The 22,478-nt window shown below is 44.1% G+C and overlaps 1 protein-coding gene across 2 annotated transcripts; it reads right to left on the bottom strand.

Moving 5' to 3' along the window:
* Positions 1-14,271: 14,271 nt before the first annotated feature.
* LOC109759040 (CBS domain-containing protein CBSX3, mitochondrial) lies at positions 14,272-18,651 on the bottom strand. 2 transcript variants are annotated; one of them, XM_020317884.4, is made up of 6 exons: positions 18,397-18,651; positions 16,310-16,573; positions 16,141-16,222; positions 14,973-15,046; positions 14,778-14,838; positions 14,272-14,693 (listed from the first exon to the last, which is right to left on the bottom strand). In XM_020317884.4, exons 2-6 carry the CDS (start codon positions 16,565-16,567, stop codon positions 14,551-14,553), a joined length of 618 nt encoding a protein of 205 aa, XP_020173473.1. In that variant the 5' UTR covers positions 16,568-16,573; positions 18,397-18,651; the 3' UTR covers positions 14,272-14,550. The 2 variants fall into 2 exon arrangements, with proteins under 2 accessions (XP_020173473.1, XP_073352299.1); XM_073496198.1 differs by having other exon boundaries at positions 18,087-18,484.
* Between the last annotated feature and the right edge of the window lie 3,827 nt (positions 18,652-22,478).

Below are 22,478 nucleotides of genomic sequence, written 5' to 3' on the forward strand. Positions count from 1 at the left end.
TGCTTCTTTCCGGTGTTGCTTCTTCGGGTTAGTTCCGATAACGTCGCGGTTGTGAGGATTCGTTCGACTACGTCCGTTTGTCTTCTTCATGGACTCATTCTTCTTCCTTGCGGGATCTCAGGCAAGATGACCATTACCCTCGATATCACTTCTATCTTTGCTTGCTAGTTGTTCTATCTATCGTTATGTCGCGCTACCTACCAGTTGTTTATCATGCCTCCCATATTGCCATGCCAAGCCTCTAACCCACCTTCCTAGCAAACCGTTGTTTGGCTATGTTACCGCTTTTGCTCAACCCCTTTTATAGTGTTGTTAGTTGCAGGTGAAGTTGAAGATTGCTCCATGTTGGAACATGATTACGTTGGGATATCACAATATCTCTTATTTTAATTAATGCATCTATATACTTGGTAAAGGGTGGAAGGCTCGGCCTTTTGCCTGGTGTTTTGTTCCACTCTTGCCGCCCTAGTTTCCATCATACCGGTGTTATGTTCCTTGATTTTGCGTTCCTTACGCGGTTGGGGTTATGGGACCCCCTTGATAGTTCGCCTTGAATAAAACTCCTCCAGCAAGGCCCAACCTTGGTTTTAACATTTGCCACCTAAGCCTTTTTCCCTTGGGTTCTGCAGACTCAAGGGTCATCTTTATTTTACCCCCTGGGCCAGTGCTCCTCCGAGTGTTGGTCCAAAACAGAGCCAGTTGCGGTGCCGCCCCTAGGCAACTTGGGGTATCTTCGGTTGCCCTACGTAGTGTTCATCCGGTGTGCCCTGAGAACGAGATACGTGCGACTCCTATTGGGATTTGTCGGCACATCGGGCGGCTTTGCTGGTCTTGTTTTACCATTGTCGAAATGTCTTGTAACCGGGATTCCGAGACTGACCAGGTCTTTCCGGGAGATGGAATATCCTTCGTTGATCGTGAGAGCTTGTAATGGGCTAAGTTGGGACACCCCTGCAGGGTATAAAATTTCGAGAGCCGTGCCCGGGGTTATGTGGCAGACGGGAATTTGTTAATATCCGGTTGTAGAGAACTTGACACTTGACTTAATTAAAATGCATCAACCGCGTGTGTAGCCGTGATGGTCTCTTTTCGGCGGAGTCCGGGAAGTGAACACGGTTTTGGGTTATGTATGAACGTAAGTAGTTTCAGGATCACTTCTTGATCACTTCTAGCTTCTCGACCGTTGCATTGCTTCTCTTCTCGCTCTTATTTGCGTATGTTAGCCACCATATTTGCTTAGTGTTTGCTGCAACTCCATCTCATTACCTTATCCTACACATAAGCTTAAATAGTCTTGATCTCGCGGGTGTGAGATTGCTGAGTCCTCGTGACTCACAGATACTACCAAAACAGTTGCAGGTGCCGATGACGCCAGTGCAGGCGATGCTACCGAACTCAAATGGGAGTTCGATGAGGAACTTGGTCGTTACTACATTTCGTTTCCTGATGATCAGTAGTGGAGCCCAGTTGGGACGATCGGGGATCTAGCATTTGGGGTTGTCTTCTTTTATTCTGGTTCCGTAGTCGGACCTTGATTGTATTCTGGATGATGTATGTTTAACTTGTTACTTGTGTGAAGTGGCGATTGTAAGCCAACTCTTTATCCCATTCTTGTTCATTACATGGGATTGTGTGAAGATGACCCTTCTTGCGACTAAACCACCATGCGGTTATGCCTCCAAGTCGTGCCTCGACACGTGGGAGATATAGCCGCATCGTGGGTGTTACAAGTTGGTAATCAAAGCCATCCCCGACTTAGGAGCCCACTGCTTGATCGAATCGCTGACGTTGTTGAGTCTAGAACAAAATGTTTTGAGTCTTAGGATTATATATATCAGAGAGTAGGATTCTTTTTACTCCTCGGTCCCTTCGTCGCTCTGGTGAGGTCCCCTAACGTAGAAGTTTTGACTTTCCTCTCCTCAAATTTCACAAAAAAAATTAGGATCACGCGGGTATCTTGGAATCGTTCCGATAGTCTTGTGACGAGAACATTGTTCTTGGTGCCTCCTGACATTTAGGGGTTGTGGCAGTGTCCCGAGGAGTTGAGCTCCGAGGTGTTGTCGTCACAATTTTATCGTTGCAGTTCTGGAATACGTGAGTTTCGCCGACATCGAAAATCTCTTTTATGCAGTTGTTGGTGAGATCACCTCGACGCCACCCAGTACTGGGGCGGGAGTTCGGGAGTATTGCCATAACTCGTATAACAGATGCTTTTCGAAGGTTGAGGTACACGATTTCCGGAGTTTTCTTGGTTATGTGTTGACGGATGGATACAGCTGGATCTAGGTATTGTTATTTTGGGTGAGATATATTGTGTCCCCTGTATCCCCAACACCAGATTGCGTAACCAGAAAGTTTCGGGAGTTTATAAGTGGGAATTCAAGTATCCCGTAGGATATCTTCCAACACACACATGATACGATATGTGATCTATCATATGTTTGTTTCTGGCTTATTCTGCAAGCCAAATCCCTTGTTTTGTTTTAAGTTGTGGTATTCTAGTTGCTTCAATGTCAAGTGTTGATTCCATACCTTTTCCAAGTGGTGTTCTCATGTTTCTATGGGAGTGTTAATCCTTCTTGGTCATCAAGAGTGTCATCTCAATTCTATTTCCAACCGGTGCGCTTCTCTTCAAGATGATCCCATCATTCTCCCCATCCGCAAGATCAATTCTAAGTTTTCTCAATGATGTCTGTTTCATTCATCCCAAGTTGCCTTTGTTTTCCCGCCCTCCCACCCTTTTCTACAAGGACTCAGATTTCTTAATCAAGTATCCTTTTATTGATGGGAAGTCTCTCCATTCTTTTCCGCCAATGTTCTTATCCGGTGATTCTCAGGAAGATACTAACGGAGCTTCAAGTTCATCATTCTTCGTTCTTTTTCTTCTCCAGTGGATTCAATTCAAGCTTTGTCGATCATATCCTTTTCCCCGTTTCGAATGTTTTCCCATACCGGTGCACCTCATAATCTTTCACTTCTTGTTATTCATTTGTTTCCAGAGTGCTAAGGATTATCTCAGAAGATTTGTGTTTTCATTCCTAATACGTTCAAGATTTCTCGAAGTTGTTATCCCTTTTGAGCCATTTAATTCAACCGGCGCAATCTCTCTTTTAAATCGTTCAACGGTGTATCTTTTGAGTGGGCCCTAACCCACAGGTTTTTCCCAGGATCTTACCCGACTCTTCTAATTTTCCCGGAGCTATTCCCAAATTCTTTTCAAAGTTTGACGTAAGAATGATTTACCATCAGTCAAATGTCTTTCTCCAAGATCTTTCAAATTCTTTTCATCGTTGGTTCAACCTTTATATTTTTCATCCCGGAGTATCTCAACAATTGTCTGGGTGGTTCTCATCATCATTCTCAACATGTGAAGACCGAAGAAGAATTGCTCTTGAATCTTGGTCCGTTCTCTTGAAGATTCATGGTTCTAGCTTCATGTCATCCTCTCATAATTGTTTTCGATTGCGAGAATTCTTTTCACCCATCCGGAGCATTTTAGGAGTCTTTTCAGTTTGATTCTCCGGAGCCATCATCTCAGAATTATTCATTCTCAGCTTTCAGATCTCATTCTCCAAATCTTACCGGTGCATCATTCAAGTATTCTCTAATCAGCTCGTCATCTATTCGTTCACTTGTATCTAAATTCCCTCAAGTATCAACGTCGTTTTCTAATTCCTCCCGGTGATTCGTTCTCTTTTCTTCATTCATTTTCAATTCTTACGGTGGTTCGTTCAAGATTCCTTTTCCTATGTCCTCATATTAATGTATTCGTTGTTTCAATCCTACCGGTGGTTCGTTGAAGACCTTCCCAAGTTGAGCAATATCTCTTTTCAATCCTTTCTACGAGAATAAGTAGTATGCCAAATCCGTTGCTTGTCATCAATTTATATTGGTGAAGGATACGCATAACATAATTCTTGTTCTTGTTTCATCCAAGTGATTAATTCCTTCTTCCGGAGTTCCAAGTTTTTCCGCATTATCTCGTCGTGAAGCTCCATCTAAATCATCGCAAGGCTTCACCTTGTGTTTTCAACTTCTCTTCCTTTTATCATCCTTTTATTACCGGAGTTCTTCATGGAGGCTCTACATGGTGGTTCGTCAAGGATTCTTTTCATTCTTCAATTGTTCTTCAAGATTTTTCTCGGAGTTAAGATCCGCCAAGCTATACTCTAAAATAAACATAGTGTTCAACACATGTTTTGTTTTGTGGAGTCCAAGCATTCTTCATCTTGCATTCTGAAGTGCAATCCTTTCTACAATATCTTTTGAGGTGGTGTTATGTCATTTTTTACAATTTCTTTGTGTTTCATGATTCACAAGTTCAGGAACCAGATATTTAAACCCATCACTTTCTTCCTTGGAGTTATCTTGGTATAGATTTCACCTAAAGCCTTCCATTGGGAATGTTGCTCTTTGTGATGATTACCTATGATCCAAGTTTTCTTATCACCTCGGTGGAAGAAGCTTTCTATCTTTTCTAGCTCTCAATCAAATCTTTTTCCAGTGAATGGCAGGTTGTCACCTCATAATTTTCAGATGTCTTCCATAAGCCCACATCAAGCTTACCCTTTCGTTGTTGATAATCAAACAACTCCGTTCTAGCATTTGTTGTAAGTGTGCTCTCTCAAGATCTTGTTTCCCTCCGTTCATTCCATTCCATTCTTTAATTTCTTCCGGAGGCATTGTGATGTTGCTCTCTTCTATCATCATCTCCAGTTGTGGGGATTGTGTTCTTTTCATGCTTATTCGTTTAACCGGAGTGTTGTGTCCTCGGCTCAAGTTCTTTTCATCTTATCAAGTCTTGCATCTCTTCTCAACCGGAGTGCTGTCTGAAATCTTTCTTACCCCTTGTGCTATTCTTTTAATAGTTCCGGAGGCAGTGTGTTGTTGATTTCGTCAAGTATCCTCTCATCTTGTCAAATTCATGTTCAATTCCTTCCATTTACAGCCGGAGTGCTGTCCAAATTATATCACTCTTATTCCTTCTCTATCTTGTTTTAACTGGAGTGTTGTCGTAATTGATCTTTATCGTTCCTTGTACATCTCGTTTCAACCGGAGTGCTTGCATGCACTTCTTGGCCATTGCAACCCTTTTTCTTATGTCTTTCAACCTACAAGGTTCCCGTAATGTTCCTTGTTCCTTTTTTATCTAACGGAGTGTTTTCAACTTTGTTCATCTTTGTTGTATTGCTTCTTTAAATTTGTTCAACCTCGCAAGGTTCTTTGGTTTCACTCATTTGTCAAAGAAGCAATTTGTTTTACCTCTTCCTCTTCCGCTTCTCTTCGGTGCCATCCTTAGATCTCGGGACGAGATCTCTTGTAAGTGGAGGAGTGTTGTGACGCCCCGGGACCGACGCTTCAGAAGACTTCCATATTTTCATGATCACCGTGTGTTTCATTTGTGCTTGCTCTTTTATTTTTGCATTGCATCATGTCATCATGCCATCATGTCATTAATCTTTGCATCTCAACTCAACTAATAAATTGCATGGATCTTCGATCCATTTAAATCGAGGGAATTCACATGGTGATTTCTCTTTATAACATATCCTCTCGATATTTAGGGAGCTACTATAAATATTTCCTTAGTTTGGAATTAACCATAACACATTTGCATTTTAGTTCCATGCCTCTTCTGCTTCAAGTTTTGCCTCCAAACCTTGTCAATAATTTCGTTCTCCATCTATTGATGCTCCTCCTAAAATCCCAATATTTTTTGGACCTTTCAACTGCCCACTTATTATTCAAATCCATTTGAATTTAATTCAAACGAGTTCGAATCCAATCTTCACACACACGCTCTCTTCTATTTTCTTGGGTCAAGCACATTTTTGTGAGCCCGGGAAAATTATCCACGTGTCCAGCTTCTTCCCCTAACCTCCTTTTCTTTTCTTTCTTATCTCGGTTTTGTTTTTATTTTCTTTAGAGTGAGAGCCCAACAGCCAGGCCTCTGGCCACTTCCTTCTCTACTGGGCTGGCCTCCTAGGCCCACCAACCCTCCTAAAACCCAGCCGCACCGATAACCCTAGCTCTGTCCCTCGATCCCTCTCTTTCCCTCGATCCCTTCCTCCAGCGCCGCCATCTCCCTCGCTCATCCCGATCCCCATCTCACTCTCCCCCTCTCGATCCCACGCGCCTCCCTTTGCAGCACCAGGCCACGACCGCGCCTCCTCCTTGCCAAATCCTCGTCGCCCGAGCGCTCGAGGAGAGGAGCTCCTCGAGCACCTGCGCCCGCATCCGTCGTCCTCCGCGCCGTCTTCATCGAGCGCCAGTAGCTCAACCCCGAGCCTCTGCACGCGCGCCCGCAACCATCGCTTCGCTCCCACAGGAGCGCAGCCGCCCCGTGGCCCCTGCGTTCCTCGCCCCGCCGTTGCACCGTCTTCTTCACCTCCTGCCGCGAGCTCCGCCTCCCATGGCGTGCTGCTGTCGACTCCACCTCACGCGACCTCCTGCCTCGTCCTCGTTCCCGCGCCGCTCATCGCCAGAAGCCAGCGGGAGAAGCCCCGCCTCCGCTTAAGGGCCCCGCGACATCCTCTACTGCACCTCCACCGGCCGGCGACCTCACAAAAACCTCGCCAGCGAGCAGCCCGCCAGGACAGGCTAGTCCCGCTCGGAACCAACCCCCTCCACGCGCCAAGTCCCGTGGTCGTCGCCCCTGCATCGCGCCAAGTCCCTGCATCGCACCCCTGTTGCTATTGACGCCAAGTCCAAGGACCACCAAGCGTGGAATTCGCCAAGTACCACTACCAATGCCTCTGGATTCGCCAAGTACACCACCGGCAAGACCACTACTCGAACGAGTGCCGAATGAAACGCCAAGCCCCTCTTCTGGATCTGTGTACGACCTTTGTAACGATGTGCCAAGTACCTCTACGGGTGCACTGAACGTCTACGAACCATGCACGACTACAACGCGAACGGGTACCCGATTACCCCGAAGAACTCAGATTCGTCAAGTCCCTCTCCGAGACGTGTACCACTACTTCCACTACTGTCACCGTGTACCACTACTTCCACTACGACCATCCCGAGAACGTCTACTTCCCCTACACTGCATCGAACCCGATCCGCTCCGAAAATACACGCTTCAAAGGTATAATGACGAGACGACGCCTGTGAACGAATGCATGTGTGTTGTATGAGATGCTCGTGGTTGCACCGTTTCCGAGTTGTCATTGCACGTTTCTCCTAGTTTGCCATGTCGTCGACCCGTGGGAACCCGGTTACCGGGATCACTCCACCATCTCTTGCGTGTTCCACACATCCCCACAGTTCTCTTTTGCATCGGTATCTCAATCGAGTTACCGGTACCGATATGTTGCTGTGGCACCCCTTTCGTTCCGCCATGGTGACCAAATGCTCTATATCATCCTTCATTTCAACTTTTCATAAAAATTGCATCCAACCTTGAATATGTCATCCGCATCATGGTAACAACTTTAAATGTTTAAAATTGTTGTTTGCATTAAATTGCTAAATGCATGTGGGGATTTTCTGGAATTGTTATTTGTTGTTTCCGGCCCCATTTAAATTGCTTAGATAGTGTAGTTTAATTATGCCTCACCTCTTGCCATGTTGACCAACATTTAATATTGTTGAGTACATAAACGGGAGAGAACTAAATAAGTTATGTCGTGTTTCGCCAATATGCAAATCGTTGCATATTGAGCTCCACTTAACTTGTAGTGTTGTTTGTTGCACTTTGCCATGCCATGCCTCTTTAAACCGGACATGCATCATACTTGATTGTGCATCATGCCATGTTTATGTGATGGTTGTTTACCATGTTGTTTGCTTCTTTCCGGTGTTGCTTCTTCGGGTTAGTTCCGATAACGTCGCGGTTGTGAGGATTCGTTCGACTACGTCCGTTTGTCTTCTTCATGGACTCGTTCTTCTTCCTTGCGGGATCTCAGGCAAGATGACCATTACCCTCGATATCACTTCTATCCTTGCTTGCTAGTTGTTCGTTCTATCGTTATGTCGCGCTACCTACCAGTTGTTTATCATGCCTCCCATATTGCCATGCCAAGCCTCTAACCCACCTTCCTAGCAAACCGTTGTTTGGCTATGTTACCACTTTTGCTCAGCCCCTCTTATAGCGTTGTTAGTTGCAGGTGAAGTAGAAGATTGCTCCATGTTGGAACATGATTATGTTGGGATATCACAATATCTCTTATTTTAATTAACGCATCTATATACTTGGTAAAGGGTGGAAGGCTCGGCCTTTTGCCTGGTGTTTTGTTCCACTCTTGCCGCCCTAGTTTCCGTCATACCGGTGTTATGTTCCTTGATTTTGCGTTCCTTACGTGGTTGGGGTTATGGGACCCCCTTGACAGTTCGCCTTGAATAAAACTCCTCCAGTAAGTCCCAACCTTGGTTTTAACATTTGCCACCTAAGCCTTTTTTCCTTGGGTTCTGCAGACTCAAGGATCATCTTTATTTTACCCCCCGGGCCAGTGCTCCTCCGAGTGTTGGTCCAAAACAGAACCACTTGTGGTGCCGCCCCTAGGCAACTTGGGGTATCTTCGGTTGCCGTACGTAGTGTTCATCTGGTGTGCCCTGAGAACGAGATACGTGCGACTCCTATCGGGATTTGTTGGCACATCGGGCGGCTTTGCTGGTCTTGTTTTACCATTGTCGAAATGTCTTGTAACCGGGATTCCTAGACTGATCGGGTCTTTCCGGGAGAAGGGATATCCTTCGTTGATCGTGAGAGCTTGTAATGGGCTAAATTGGGACACCCCTGCAGGGTATAAACTTTCGAGGGCCGTGCCCGCGGTTATGTGGCAGACGGGAATTTGTTAATGTCCGGTTGTAGAGAACTTGACACTTGACTTAATTAAAATGCATCAACCGCGTGTGTAGCCGTGATGGTCACTTTTCGGCGGAGTCCGGGAAGTGAACACGGTTTTGAGTTATGTATGAACGTAAGTAGTTTCAGGATCACTTCTTGATCACTTCTAGCTTCTCAACCGTTGTGTTGCTTCTCTTCTCGCTCTTATTTGCGTATGTTAGCCACCATATTTGCTTAGTGCTTGCTGCAACTCCACCTCATTACCTTATCCTATCCATAAGCTTAAATAGTCTTGATCTCGCGGGTGTGAGATTGCTGAGCCCTCGTGACTCACAGATACTACCAAAACAGTTGCAGGTGCCGATGACGCCAGTGCAGGCGATGCTACCGAACTCAAGTGGGAGTTCGATGAGGAACTTGGTCGTTACTATGTTTCGTTTCCTGATGATCAGTAGTGGAGCCCAGTTGGGACGATCGGGGATCTAGCATTTGGGGTTGTCTTCTTTTATTTTGGTTCCGTAGTCGGACCTTGATTGTATTTCGGATGATGTATGTTTAACTTGTTATTTGTGTGAAGTGGCGATTGTAAGCCAACTCTTTATCCCATTCTTGTTCATTACATGGGATTGTGTGAAGATGACCCTTCTTGCTACTAAACCACCATGCGGTTATGCCTCCAAGTCGTGCCTCGACACGTGGGAGATATAGCCGCATCGTGGGTGTTACAGCCCGGGTCTGTTCAAGGAGCTCGAGCCGGCGCCCCGGTGTCAGAAATGGCTCGCTCCTCACCCAGCGGCGTGGAGGCATGGCTACTAGGCGGATGGGTGGAGTGGAAGGTGGCGGCGGCGACGGACAGGAGGAGGAAAATGTGGATGGATGGTAGGGTTTTGGTGCCGCCGATCGATTTAAATAGCTAGGCAAGGCACTACGCGGCCCGCCGGAGCTACGCCACGCGGCGCCACCGGTTCGACGGAGGAGAGATTCTCAAATGTCTTCTTAAATCTTAATTCATATATTTGATCTGCTAAAAAAATATGGTTTCTAACTGAACTCTTAAATTTAACTAGCCTTTTTCACACATGTTCACAAAAAAATCATTTTTCACACAATTTTGCTCAAACAAAGACTAGAAGTAGTCAATTCGATAGCACATTGCATAACATGAAATTTAAACTACATTGCATAACATAAAATTTCTTTTTTGAAAAGGATAACATAAAATTTATGCTACAAACAAATCCCTCTTGAATGATATATTCGAAGGGCATGAACTGAGCACGTGCGCAAGCATATTACCCTTGTCATGTACACTGCGGTATATGGTTCGGTATTGTCTAGCCATTTGTCCTCCCAGAAACAAATCTCTAAGGCATCCTTAATCGCGACAAACCCAAAGCAAAAAGATATTTCTTTACTACCATGAGCCGAAACGCGTGAATCTTCAGGTTTTCAATATGCCCGAGACACGGTTTTTTGCTTAAATACTTATTGTGCAACAGGGATTGTCAAACATCACTATTTGAATAATCATTTATCAGTAAGACATCATTTTTTTAACCATAAATGTTATCCTCGTAAAGAAAAAGGAACAACCATATACTAAACGCCATCCTTGGTAATTTATTAAGGAATCATCTTTTACCTGAAAATCATGAATGCCTAAACCACTTTCGTCTTTCAGCCACGCTCTTGGTTAGACTTTCCAGATATACTGTATTCTTTTGATCTTCTTGCAAGATGTACTTCTAACTACAAGCTTCTCCCGACTGTCAGAAAAAGAACTACTTTCTCTTATCCGAATTGATTGACGTAGCCTCTATACAATATCTTAATTCGGAGCGAGTACAATTTTTACTTCGGTAATTGTAGCTGACGAACGCTCGCTGTAGGGGAGGTGACAAACAAATCATCTTTGACCGCAGTTTTAAAACGAAAAGGGAGAAAATACCATGCCGTCTGGAGAAACTACCACCTGTCCCACTGCCTCACAACTAAAAATGCCATGTGAACGTCGGCAAATGCCACCCTCTTTGACAAACGTTCGTCAAGTAAGGGGTCTTTTTTTACTTACCTTGCATCACATATCAAAGCTAATGCAGCGACACATTTAACCGAATGACAATCGACAACAAGGGATAAAAAACATTAGCACGGTGAAACTCAAGTATCCTTCCCGGGACACTCCCAAGCTTTATTCTGCGTCGATCACCATCAACTGAGATGGTCTATACGCTCCAGAAACAAGCGCGCGGCGGAGCGCAGCCACGGAAATATACACTAAATAAGCAGGAAAACATCACACACGCAAATTCAAGTTCAACGGCCATTGTCCGCGAGGAAACACGGCCTATTTCGTCATCATCACCCTGGTCGTCATTGTAGAGTTCACTCAAAGGGACGCCCTGCAAACGTGGTGCGGCGAGGGCCCGGGAACCTTAGTACCCGCTGTGGATGTAGGCGTTGAGCCGGTTCAGCTCCTCCTTGTGCTCGCTGACCACCGCGCGCACGACATCGCTGATGGAGACCATCCCCATCATCTCGGTGCCACTGATCACCAGGATGTGCCTGATACACTTGTCTGCACGTTGTGCCATGGTTAGGGTTCAGTGCTTTTACAGACCATCTGGTGTGCAACGACGAATGAACTCGATCAGGCGGGGTTATGTTACATGTCATCAGCTGCATTGCTTCCAGGACTCAGGTTTCAGGTTTCACCGTGATCAGCTTGTTCTGTCAAAATGATGCATTGTCAATGAAGCTCGGCGTGTTCACATAATTGTCGTTCACATGCTTATGACTAGAATTTTGTACTAATTTTATTCAGGGTGTACGGGGCACAGAGAAAATCAGAACATCCCCTAAAAAATGAGAACATGATATGAGCGGTACCTCTTCGGTCATGATATCTCCAACTTTGATTGACTTGGAGGATCGACTCTGCACTATAATTTTCCGGAGATAATCTGAAAAGGCAAGTAACATAATGTTTCACAACCCTCATTAGTCCCGCCACATACGACACCCCATGCATATGAATTCACATCTGGGCCGAGACCGATCAAGGGGTTGTTCACGAAAGCATTGGCCTTTTTTCGATAAAGGATGAATTTTATTAGCTCAAAGTGAAGCATTGGCCTTCCTTGGGCCGACCTGAGCTTTGCTGGGGGGCACCCTCCAACGACGACACAACAAGGAAGAGGAGGAAGGGAGGACGCTGCAGCGGCTAGGGTTTCTCCCCCCAAGCCGCCAGGGAGGTGACGTTGGTGTCACGCAGTCGTTTCTTTTCCGACCCAACTACCCAAGCATTGACCTAACCTTAAACTCTTTTGTTTGAAAGATTAACCTTTGAAAGTAGGTGTAGAAGCGTATCCTTGAGCAAGCCCACTGCCCTGTTGAAGTGCATGGACAAGCAACGCAATCATTGACCTAAACGGAACTTGTGATTATTTCTTCGTCACAAGCGAGGTAACAAGATTATACTCTCTTTGAAAAGCCATCCATTTTGACATGATCAATAGTAGTACTCTCTTTGTTCCATGATGTAGTGCATATTTTGTTTTTTGAAGTCAAACATGTCGACCAAATTTATAGGATAGAGAATCGACATCTAAAATGCTAAATAAAAATAAAATAAAAACATATAATGATATTGATTTTGTATTGTGACTATTGATATGTTTTTCTTTAAGCTTGATCAAATGTAGGAATGTTTGACTCTCAAAAAACAAAATATGCACTACATTGTGAAATGAGGGGAGTATGTATAATCTCGTTTGCTCGTTTGTGACAAACAAACAGTCAATTCGGGAGCAAATTATTACTACAAGTCTCCTGCTATCGATGGTGGGTGAAGATGACTTGCGAAAATTGGTTGGAGTAGAAGGCTTTTCCACCCTCTGATTATCTCCTCTTCGCCTCTAGATCGGTAGATAAATAAACGCCCATCTTATCTGCTCATCTCATGTCCCTATTCGTCTTTTTCTAAAAAAATGTCCCTATTCATGGATAACTTTTTGGGTTGTGGCTTGTAGTTGTAGCCATCTTCTATGGAAGGAAACGCTTGGAATATCATCGGGAACATTACTCCCCCTCTTTAATATAAGACGTTTTTTGACATTAATGTAGTGTTGAAAAACGTCTTATTTTATGAACAGAGGAAGTAAAAAGTTATACGCGGAATAAAAAGATCAGAGGGAGTATTTTCGTCGCCTCACTGTCTACGTTCCATAACTCTGTCTTGGGGCGAAAACATGCTCAAATTTGTGCAGAAGATCAGGTAGTTATTGAACTTGGAAACAGATTGGGCCGCGGCCTTCGGCTCGATCAGCTACGGAAGCATGGCGCTGGTCAGCAACGGACGGGCGGCCAGGTTTGAGCTCGTCCAGTCGTGCTGGAGGCTTTGTGGGCTGTGCAGGCGCATCCTCACACATAGAGGAGCAGCTGATCTTTCGAAATTTAGACTCTCAAAAGCCTCCTTAAGCTTTCTTTCTTTGAATAGTTTAAATTGCTTACCACACATGTCACGTGGTCTTCTTAAATCTTAACTTTTTATATTTTGATCCGCTAAAATAATGTGGTTCCTAACTAAACCCTTAATTTAACTTTCATTTTTCACACAGCTTCATTCACGCAAAGATTGAAACTAAACAAAGATTAAAACTAGTCCATTCAAACACACATTGCATATCATGAAATTTAAACTACATTGCATAACTAAAATTTAAACTATGATCAAATCCATTCCAAATGGTATATTTGGATGGGATGAACTCAGCACCCGCGCACGTATCATCCTCATCGTGTACGATGCAATACAAAGCTGGATATTGTTTCCATGGACTTATATTGCCTGCCTAGCCACTTGTTCTTCCAAAAACGAATCTACGAGCCAACCTTAATCGTGAAAGATCTAAAAACAAGAAATATACCTTTTTGCCGTCATGACCAGCCCAAAGGCGTGAATCTCCGAGAGTTGCAATATGCCCGAGGCGCAGTTTTTGGTCTAGATACTTGTTACGCAACAAGGTTTGCCAAATGCCAAGGACACCTTTTGAACAATCATTTACTAAGACAGACATCATTTTTTTTACCTTAAACGATATTCTCAATATAAGCGATTTTGTCATTTTTTACCAAGGTCACAACTACCATTTATTAAGTAAGGCGTCATTTTTTACCAAGGTCACAACTACCATTTATTAAGTAAGGTGTCATTTTTTTTACCAAGGTCACGAATGCCTAAGCCACCTTGGTCTTCGGCTTACAAACCAAGCTTGTGATGTATTCTTTTGATCTTCTTGCAAGATGTACTTTCTTTTTTGGCAAAGACTTTCAAGATGTGCTTCTTGCTACAAACTTTTCCCCGACTGCCAGAAAAAGAACTACAGTACAACTTTCACTTACCTTGCATGACATATCAAAGCTAATGTAGCGACACATTTAACCGAATGACAGTCAACAACAAGGGGTAAAAAACATTAGCACGGCGAAACTCAAGTATCCTTTCCAGGACACTCCCAAGCTTTATTCTGCGTCTATCACCATCAGCTGAGATGGATGGTCTATACGCTCCAGAAACAAGTGCGTGGCGGCGCGCGCGGCCACGGAAATATACACTAAATAAGCAGGAAAACATCACACACCCAAATTCAAGTTCAACGGCCATTGTCCGCGAAGAAACACGGCCTATTTCGTCATCATCACCCTGGTCGTTATTCGAGTTCATTCAAAGGGACGCCCTGCAAAACGGCGGGGTCCTAGTACCCACCCTGGATGTAGGCGTTGAGCCGGTTCAGCTCCTCCTTGTGCTCGCTGACCACCGCGCGCACCACGTCGCCGATGGAGACCATCCCCATCATCTCGGTGCCGCTTATCACCGGGATGTGCCTGATACGCTTGTCTGCACGCCGTGCCATGGTTAGGGTTCAGTGCTTTACAGACCATCTGGTGTCCAATGACAATCGATCAGGCGGGGTTATGTTACCTGTCATCAGCTGCATTGCTTTCAGGACTCTGGTTTCAGGTTTCACCGTGATCAGCTTGTTCTGTCAAAATGATGCTTTGTCAGTGAAGCTCGGCGTGTTCACATAATTGTCGTTCACATGCTTATGACAGAATTTTTGTTCGACAAAAAATCAAAACATCCCCTAAAAAAATGAGAACATGGTATGAGCGGTACCTCTTCGGTCATGATATCTCCAACTTTGGTTGACTTGGAGGATCGACCCTGCACTATGATTTTCCGGAGATAATCTGAAAAGGCAAGTAACATAATGTTTGTTACATAGGTAAATCTTGGTTTACAAAGCTCGTCAGGTTTGCTGTCCTGTTCTTTTGATCACTATGTAGTATTGGTTTTATTTTCAGGCACATCTTCATATACTCCTATTTTGCCAGAGTGGCAGTCAGAGTTGGCATTGATGCTGGCTGATACTCCCTCCGCTCACTATTATAAGATGTTTCAACTTTTTCCCAATCGGATGCATATAAACATGTTCTAGTGTGTTTGTTCACTCATTTCAGTCCGTATGTAGTCCATATTGAAATATTCAAAACATCTTACAATAGTGAATGGAGGGAGTACTATGGAGATTATAGGCGAAGGGGTCAATGACTCGATGAGATCATAGGTGAATGAACAAGATCTTTGCGACTGTGAGGGTTTGAGTGGCGGGTCCGTAGTTGGCAACCGTTAAGGGTTCATCTGACTTCAAAGAAATTTATGTGGATTTTTTATGCTAGCTGGAGGTTCAGGATCAGAGTTCAACCATTTATGGGCACAATGGTCCAAAGCGTTTATGGTAGCTGTAGGTCCGGGATCAGAGTTCAACTATTTAATGGCACAATAATACATGGTTCAAACTTCAAAGCATATACATGGTCCTTTTTATACCTGAACTCTCCCTAATAAAATACTTAATGCCATTCTTTTTGTTGGGAACTCATGGTAACTTGGTGGCTGCAATTTCAACATGAGAATGGGATCATCAAATGTTCTTTCATGTATATGTTCCACTTGATAGGGCCATACAGGCTTGTGGCACACTATCTGCAGGTTCTTGATGCATGATGCGTTAAGATTTATTAACCAGTCCTAAGACTCTTGACTGACAGTAATTATAATGCATGTAAGAAACAAGGGTTGTCATCTTTTATAAAGCATTTCCACCTTCACCATACAGCTTTTACTCACAACCCTTCATATTATTCTTTTTTTTCTTTATAATAATGTAGAATAAAGAAGGCAAGGGCATAAACCAAGAAAATGTAAATAACTTTCTAACGTTTCCTCTTTTAGCACGTGATTTGGTCTGTTTCCATCACAGAGTGTTTATAGACTGATTTACCTCTCTCTGTGACGATGCCCGCAATTGATTTATCTTCCCCAGGTTTAACAACCACCAAAGCTCCCACATTGTGCTGTGTCATCTGTTGAATCTCTTTTTGTCACTCAAAATCATAAATATTTTCTACTTATGGAGTAATATGACCACTGGGCTAGAAGGGAAATCATACCGATTTGACAGCATCATAGACACTGTCATCAGTGGTGCACCAGAGCCATGATCCATCAGCACTCTTCCCTTTGGACTTCAAAATATCTGCAACGGTGCTGCTCTCAAATCCACTCTCCTCTATTTGAGCAGGTGATACTGACATGAAGCGCGGGAACACAGCAGGCAGCATAGCAGGCTTCACAACACTGATGTGTTGCAGGACAGCAGATTTGAGCACACTGCCATGTGATCCGATAGCTTGAATTGCTCGCTGCATTTTGTTCTGTGTCAAATCATACATAAAGAAACAATTACTTCATTTCTAACCAAGGGGACAATTGACTTGTGACTTCTTCGATATTAGAAAGAGTAGTACTTTCCTAGTTAGAATGAAGATGTTATAGACAGTTTTTCAAAGTACAGTGAAAAAATTGAATAATATAGACCAAACAGTATCTCTATACGACCGAAAAATTCAATCCCAAAAATGACTAGTAAATAATATCATAAACTGATTCTTTCAAGAAGATGAGCTATTAGATACGCAGCACACGATGTTGGGAAACACTAAACTGAATAGAATGTGAAAAGGAGGTGAAGTACATATGAGGAAAAAGATGGGACTTTAGTAATGACATGTAACTCAACTGCGGAAGTTTGCACTAAAATGAACCAAGGCTAAAAGCAAGTTTTTCCCAAGTTCACAAGTTTTTTGGATTAGGTAATTTGCCTTCTCGGAACCGGGGCCAGAACCAAAGTACTCCCTCCGTTCCATAATATAAGAGTGTTAATGTCAAAAACGCTCTTATATTATGGAACGGAGGGAGTACATAGTAAGAAAATTACAGCACAGGAGGAAGGTGAACAATTACATGACTTCAATATGTGGGATTGGCTAAAACTAAGGATGCTGTCAGACAAAGCAAAGAGACTAGTTCATAACCATACGATGGCAGTTGACTATAACAGAGAATAAAAAAATGTGAAAGAGTGGATAAGTGGAAGCATTTGCTCAATAATGTAGCTGTGCTCACCATTCAACATAAACAAACAAACCTATCTCCATCCTACAGGAAGCACCACATCAAATTAGAGCTAGTTCCTACTTCCTAGTGTGCTTATGCCGTGAAAAGGATGCCGAGCTTATCTATCATTTTGTACACTAGCCACTAATACCGGAGAAAAGTGATTTATGCACAGAAAAATCGGTCGAATTAGTCCTCAATTTTTCTTTTGTTGAATCATCTGTTAGAACTGAACCCGGCACGTCAGCATAGCCACGTAGCATGTCCTGCCCACTAATCAATTTCATTTGGACTTATATATACTTTAGAGAACCCACTATCAATATGTCCACCCACCCTACTTGATGTGATGTGTTAACGCAACATCTTTATATGTCTCTGGCAGGACGTTTCAGAGTTTAGCAAACTAGGAGCATTTATTCATGTCACAATCAAAGAAATAAGGAATCACCAACGAAGAGGGAATCCAACTGACGCCTTTCACCCGGAACACTGAGCTATATGCACTCCCAAGGTGCTCGATTCGGCGCTATGGACTCGCTCCCGGCTCAAGAACCGAACGAACAACCGGATCACGCACCACAAAACAAGAGGGACACGCATGCCTTGAAGGAATCCTAGAACCAAATAACTTGTATTTCTTCTACTTGTGCAACCACGAACTGATTATGAAATGAAACACTCGCTAATCTGGACAGACAAAACTAAGGAAACCAGGAAAGGAAACAGATCAAGCGCAACAGAAGAAATCACAGAAAGAATGAAACGTACTTTCCGGTCACGGCTTTCCGCCTCCTTTCAGCGTCTCTTTCCTCTGCTAAATCTAAGGTGAACAGTAGCCGGGTAGCAGAATGAGATGAAAAACAACAGATCGTGGAGAAACCTAGAGGAACAACGCCGGGAGCACACTCATCTGACCCTTCTGCTCGCTTCAAGATGACAGCACGCACTGTAGACGCATTTCTTTCAGAACTAATACCTCCACAGATCGGTCATGAACTAGGCAGCTAGTACTACGGATCGACCCATCGCATGGATTTGGTTGGACCGGAGGAAGGGGGAGGAGGAGAGGCCGCTTTACCTGCGTGGCCGCGGGACTGAGCTTCGGTTCTGGGAGGAGCAGCGAGTTGCGGGGAGGAAGAAGATGGGGGAGGGACACTTGTGATGCTGGGAGGCAATGGTGGGGGGTGACGAGCGCTAATTAAAGCGACACTCCGCTGCTCTCGCGGTGAGGTGGTGGAGGCATGTGAGGGCACTCGGTCTTATCCACACGGCCCTGTTTGCCCTGCACTTTTGGTTCCATTCTCTTTTGTTTAACCTTTTGTTTTGGACTTTCGGTTCTCCAGCTGGTACTCTACTCTGCTCAGTTTCTTGTAAACAATCACGCAACTGGGGCGTGCCAGAAATGACAGGATGCACACGGACTCGTATGCACTTCTCCGTTTCTCCGTTTCTTTTGCCAACAATCTCACTTTATTTCGGTGGCAAAAAGACTATCGCTTAATTTGTTAGCCAAGTAGCACTAACTCCCGGTTTATTGATCCCTTTTGTATTTTGTGTCAAATGTTGATTATAGATTTAAATAATAAAATGTTAATGCATATCATTTTCATTGGATTCGTACTTGAATATAGTTTCCTATAATATTGTTTTTGTTATGTATAGCTTATATTTTATTAGTTAAAATCGTAATCAAAATGTAATTCTGAATACGAGGTGACTAATGAATCAAGACGGAGATAGTATAAGAGCATCTCTAGCATATGTGCTATCCCGCTATCGGTCCATAAATTTGTGGGTTCTTTAGCGTTTCCGGGCCGAAATAGATGTTGTATATTTGCATTGGCTCGTAAAAATTATACGGGCGGCCAGCATACCGCCCCCTCCGCCGTGTACCGGGGGGGGGGGGGGGGCGTTGTTTTAGGGTTCCCGTCTCAGATCGATTCCATCCCCCTCTGCCACAATCCTCTTCCCGTTTGCCACCGTCTATTCTTAGTTGTCGCAAGCTCATCCAGTCGCCCCCCCTCCCCCCTCCAACCGTCCTGCCGTCGAGCCATGGCGCTCGGCGCATGCGCGCAACGGCGGGAACCACGCGTGGCATCGCTTCGACGAGATCCACGAGGCGCTCTAGTCATCGACGAAGAAGCTCCGTGAGGCGGAGGTCGCGCGCTTCGAGTCGAAGAAGGTGTTGGAGGCCGGCGAAGAGGGCGCAGCCGCACGCTTCGAGGCGGACGCAGAGTACGAGCTCGCCTACAGCCTCTACCGCCCCGACTGCGAGTTCTACCTCGGCGTGAAGCCGTGAGCCGCCGACGGCCCTCCGTCGTTTCTAGTTTTAAAGTTTAGTTTAGTTTGTTTGTGATGAACTCCGGTGAGGTTCGGACTTTCTATTTTAGCGGTAACTTGTTTTAGTTGAAGTTTTGAAATTTACGGTATCATATCCGGCATCTGTTCTGCGTCGGAGATAAACTGCCCACAAAATCGATTTAGGGCGAACCATAAATCGATTTTGCGGGGAGGGGATTTAGCACATCTGCTAGAGATGCTCTAAGGGCGTCTGCACACCGACCCTCAAAGCGCCAGCATCAGTCCAGACCAAGCGTTCAGAAAGTGTTTTGTCATCCAAGATGGACCTGTATCGGTCTACCAACCCGTCCGGACACGCTTTTTCCCTCAAATTGGAAGCAAACTGAGAGGGGGGCTTTACGAAAGTCTAGACCGTCGCCACGTAGGACTCCGACACCCCGGCCCACTCAAATCCCCCTCTCAGTTCCATTCTCTTCCACTTCTCCTTCGATGCCGCTGATGTACCTCTTTGGTCACCACTACGGCACCGTCCACCCAGGATCCGTCCGTAGCCATGTGGGACAACATGATTCATCCATGAAAAACTTGTTGAACATCTGGTTTATCTCGTTGAATTTGAACTATTTCTCATTGAATTTGAATTATTGTTGTACTAGACTTATTTGCATGTTATGTATGGATGATTGCTACCTCTTGAGCACTGCGTTGGTTTTCTCTTGAAGAGGAAAGGGTGATGCAGCAAAGTAGCGTAAGTATTTCCCTCAGTTTTTGAGAACCAAGGTATCAATCCAGTAGGAGACCACGCACGAGTCCCTCGCACCTACACAAACAAATAAATCCTCACAACCAACGCGATAAGGGTTGTCAATCCCTACACGGTCACTTACGAGAGTGAGATCTGATAGATATGATAAGATAATTTTTTTGGTATTTTTACGATAAAGATGCAAAGTAAAGAAAGTAAAATAAAAACGACGCTAGAAATAACTTGTTGACGTGAGATTAATATGATGGAAAATAGACCCGGGGGTCATAGGTCTCACTAGTGGCTTCTCTCATGAGCATAAATATTACGGTGGGTGAACAAATTACTGTTGAGCAATTGACAGAATTGAGCATAGTTATGAGAATATCTAGGTATGATCATGTATATAGGCATCACGTCCGGGACAAGTAGACCGACTCCTGCCTGCATCTACTACTATTACTCCACACATCGACCGCTATCCAGCATGCATCTAGAGTATTAAGTTCATAAGAACAGAGTAACGCTTTAAGTAAGATGACATGATGTAGAGGGATAAACTCATGCAATGATATAAACCCCATCTTGTTATCCTTGATGGCAACAATACAATATGTGCCTTGTTGCCCCTACTGTCACTGGGAAAGGACACAGCAAGATTGAACCCAAAGCTAAGCACTTCTCCCATTGCAAGAAAGATCAATCTAGTAGGCCAAACCAAACTGATAATTCGAAGAAACTTGCAAAGATAACCAATCATACATAAAAGAATTCAGAGAAGATTCAAATATTGTTCATAGATAAACTTGATCATAAACCCACAATTCATCGGTCTCAACAAACACACCGCAAAAGAAGATTACATCGAATAGATCTCCACGAGAGAGGGGAGAACATTGTATTGAGATCCAACAAGATAGAAGAAGCCATCTAGCTAATAACTATGGACCCGAAGGTCTGAGGTAAACTACTCACACATCATCGGAGAGGCTATGGCGTTGATGTAGAAGCCCTCCTTGATCAATGCCCCCTCCGGCGGAGCTCCGGAACAGGCCCCAAGATGGGATCTCACTGGTACAGAAGGTTGCGGCGGTGGAATTAGGTTTTTGGCTCCGTATCTGGTAGTTTGGGGGTACCTAGGTATATATAGGAGGAAGTAGTATGTCGGTGGAGCAACAGGGGGCCCACGAGGGTCGAGGGCGCGCCCAGGGGGTAGGCGCGCCCCCCTACCTCGTGCCCTCCTGGTTGATGTCTTGACGTAGGGTCCAAGTCCTCTGGATCACGTTCGTTCCGAAAATCACGTTCCTGAAGGTTTCATTCCGTTTGGACTCCGTTTGATATTCTTTTTCTGCGAAACTCTGAAATAGGCAAAAAACAACAATTCTGGGCTGGGCCTCCGGTTAATAGGTTAGTCCCCAAAATAATATAAAAGTGTATAATAAAGCCCAATAATGTCCAAAATAGAATATAATATAGCATGGAACAATCAAAAATTATAGATACGTTGGAGACATATCAAGCATCCCCAAGCTTAATTCTTGCTCGTCCTTGAGTAGGTAAATGATAAAAACAGAATTTTTGATGTGGAATGCTACTTGGCATAATTTCAATGTAATTCTTCTTAATTGTGGTATGAATATTCAGATCCGAAAGATTCAAGATAAAAGTTCAATATTGACATAAAAATAATAATACTTCAAGCATACTAACTAAGCAATTATGTCCTCTCAAAATAACATGGCCAAAGAAAGTTCATCCCTACAAAATCATATAGTTTAGTCATGCTCCATTTTCGTCACACAAGAATGCTCTCATCATGCACAACCCCGATGACAAGCCAAGCAATTGTTTCATACTTTAGTAATCTCAAACTTTTTCAACCTTCACGCAATACATGAGCGTGAGCCATGGATATAGCACTATGGGTGGAATAGAATATAACGATGGGGGTTATGTGGAGAAGACAAAAAGGGAGAAAGTCTCACATCAACAAGGCTAATCAATGAGCTATGGAGATGCCCATCAATTGATGTTAATGCAAGGAGTAGGGATTGCCATGCAACGGATGCACTAGAGCTATAAATATATGAAAGCTCAACAAAAGAAACTAAGTT

This window comes from Aegilops tauschii, chromosome 4 (assembly GCF_002575655.3).
Source record: "Aegilops tauschii subsp. strangulata cultivar AL8/78 chromosome 4, Aet v6.0, whole genome shotgun sequence".
NCBI classification, from domain to species: Eukaryota; Viridiplantae; Streptophyta; class Magnoliopsida; order Poales; family Poaceae; genus Aegilops; species Aegilops tauschii.

What these genes read in the sequence shown, in the direction of transcription:
- LOC109759040 (XM_020317884.4), bottom strand. Translation starts at nt 16,567, where the DNA reads ATGCAGCGAGCAATTCAAGCTATCGGATCACATGGCAGTGTGCTCAAA. An exon ending in TCTATGATGCTGTCAAATCG is followed by an intron (nt 16,223 to 16,309) that starts GTATGATTTCCC and finishes GAGATTCAACAG; the next exon opens with ATGACACAGCACAATGTGGG. An exon ending in GAGATATCATGACCGAAGAG is followed by an intron (nt 14,839 to 14,972) that starts GTACCGCTCATA and finishes TCATTTTGACAG; the next exon opens with AACAAGCTGATCACGGTGAA.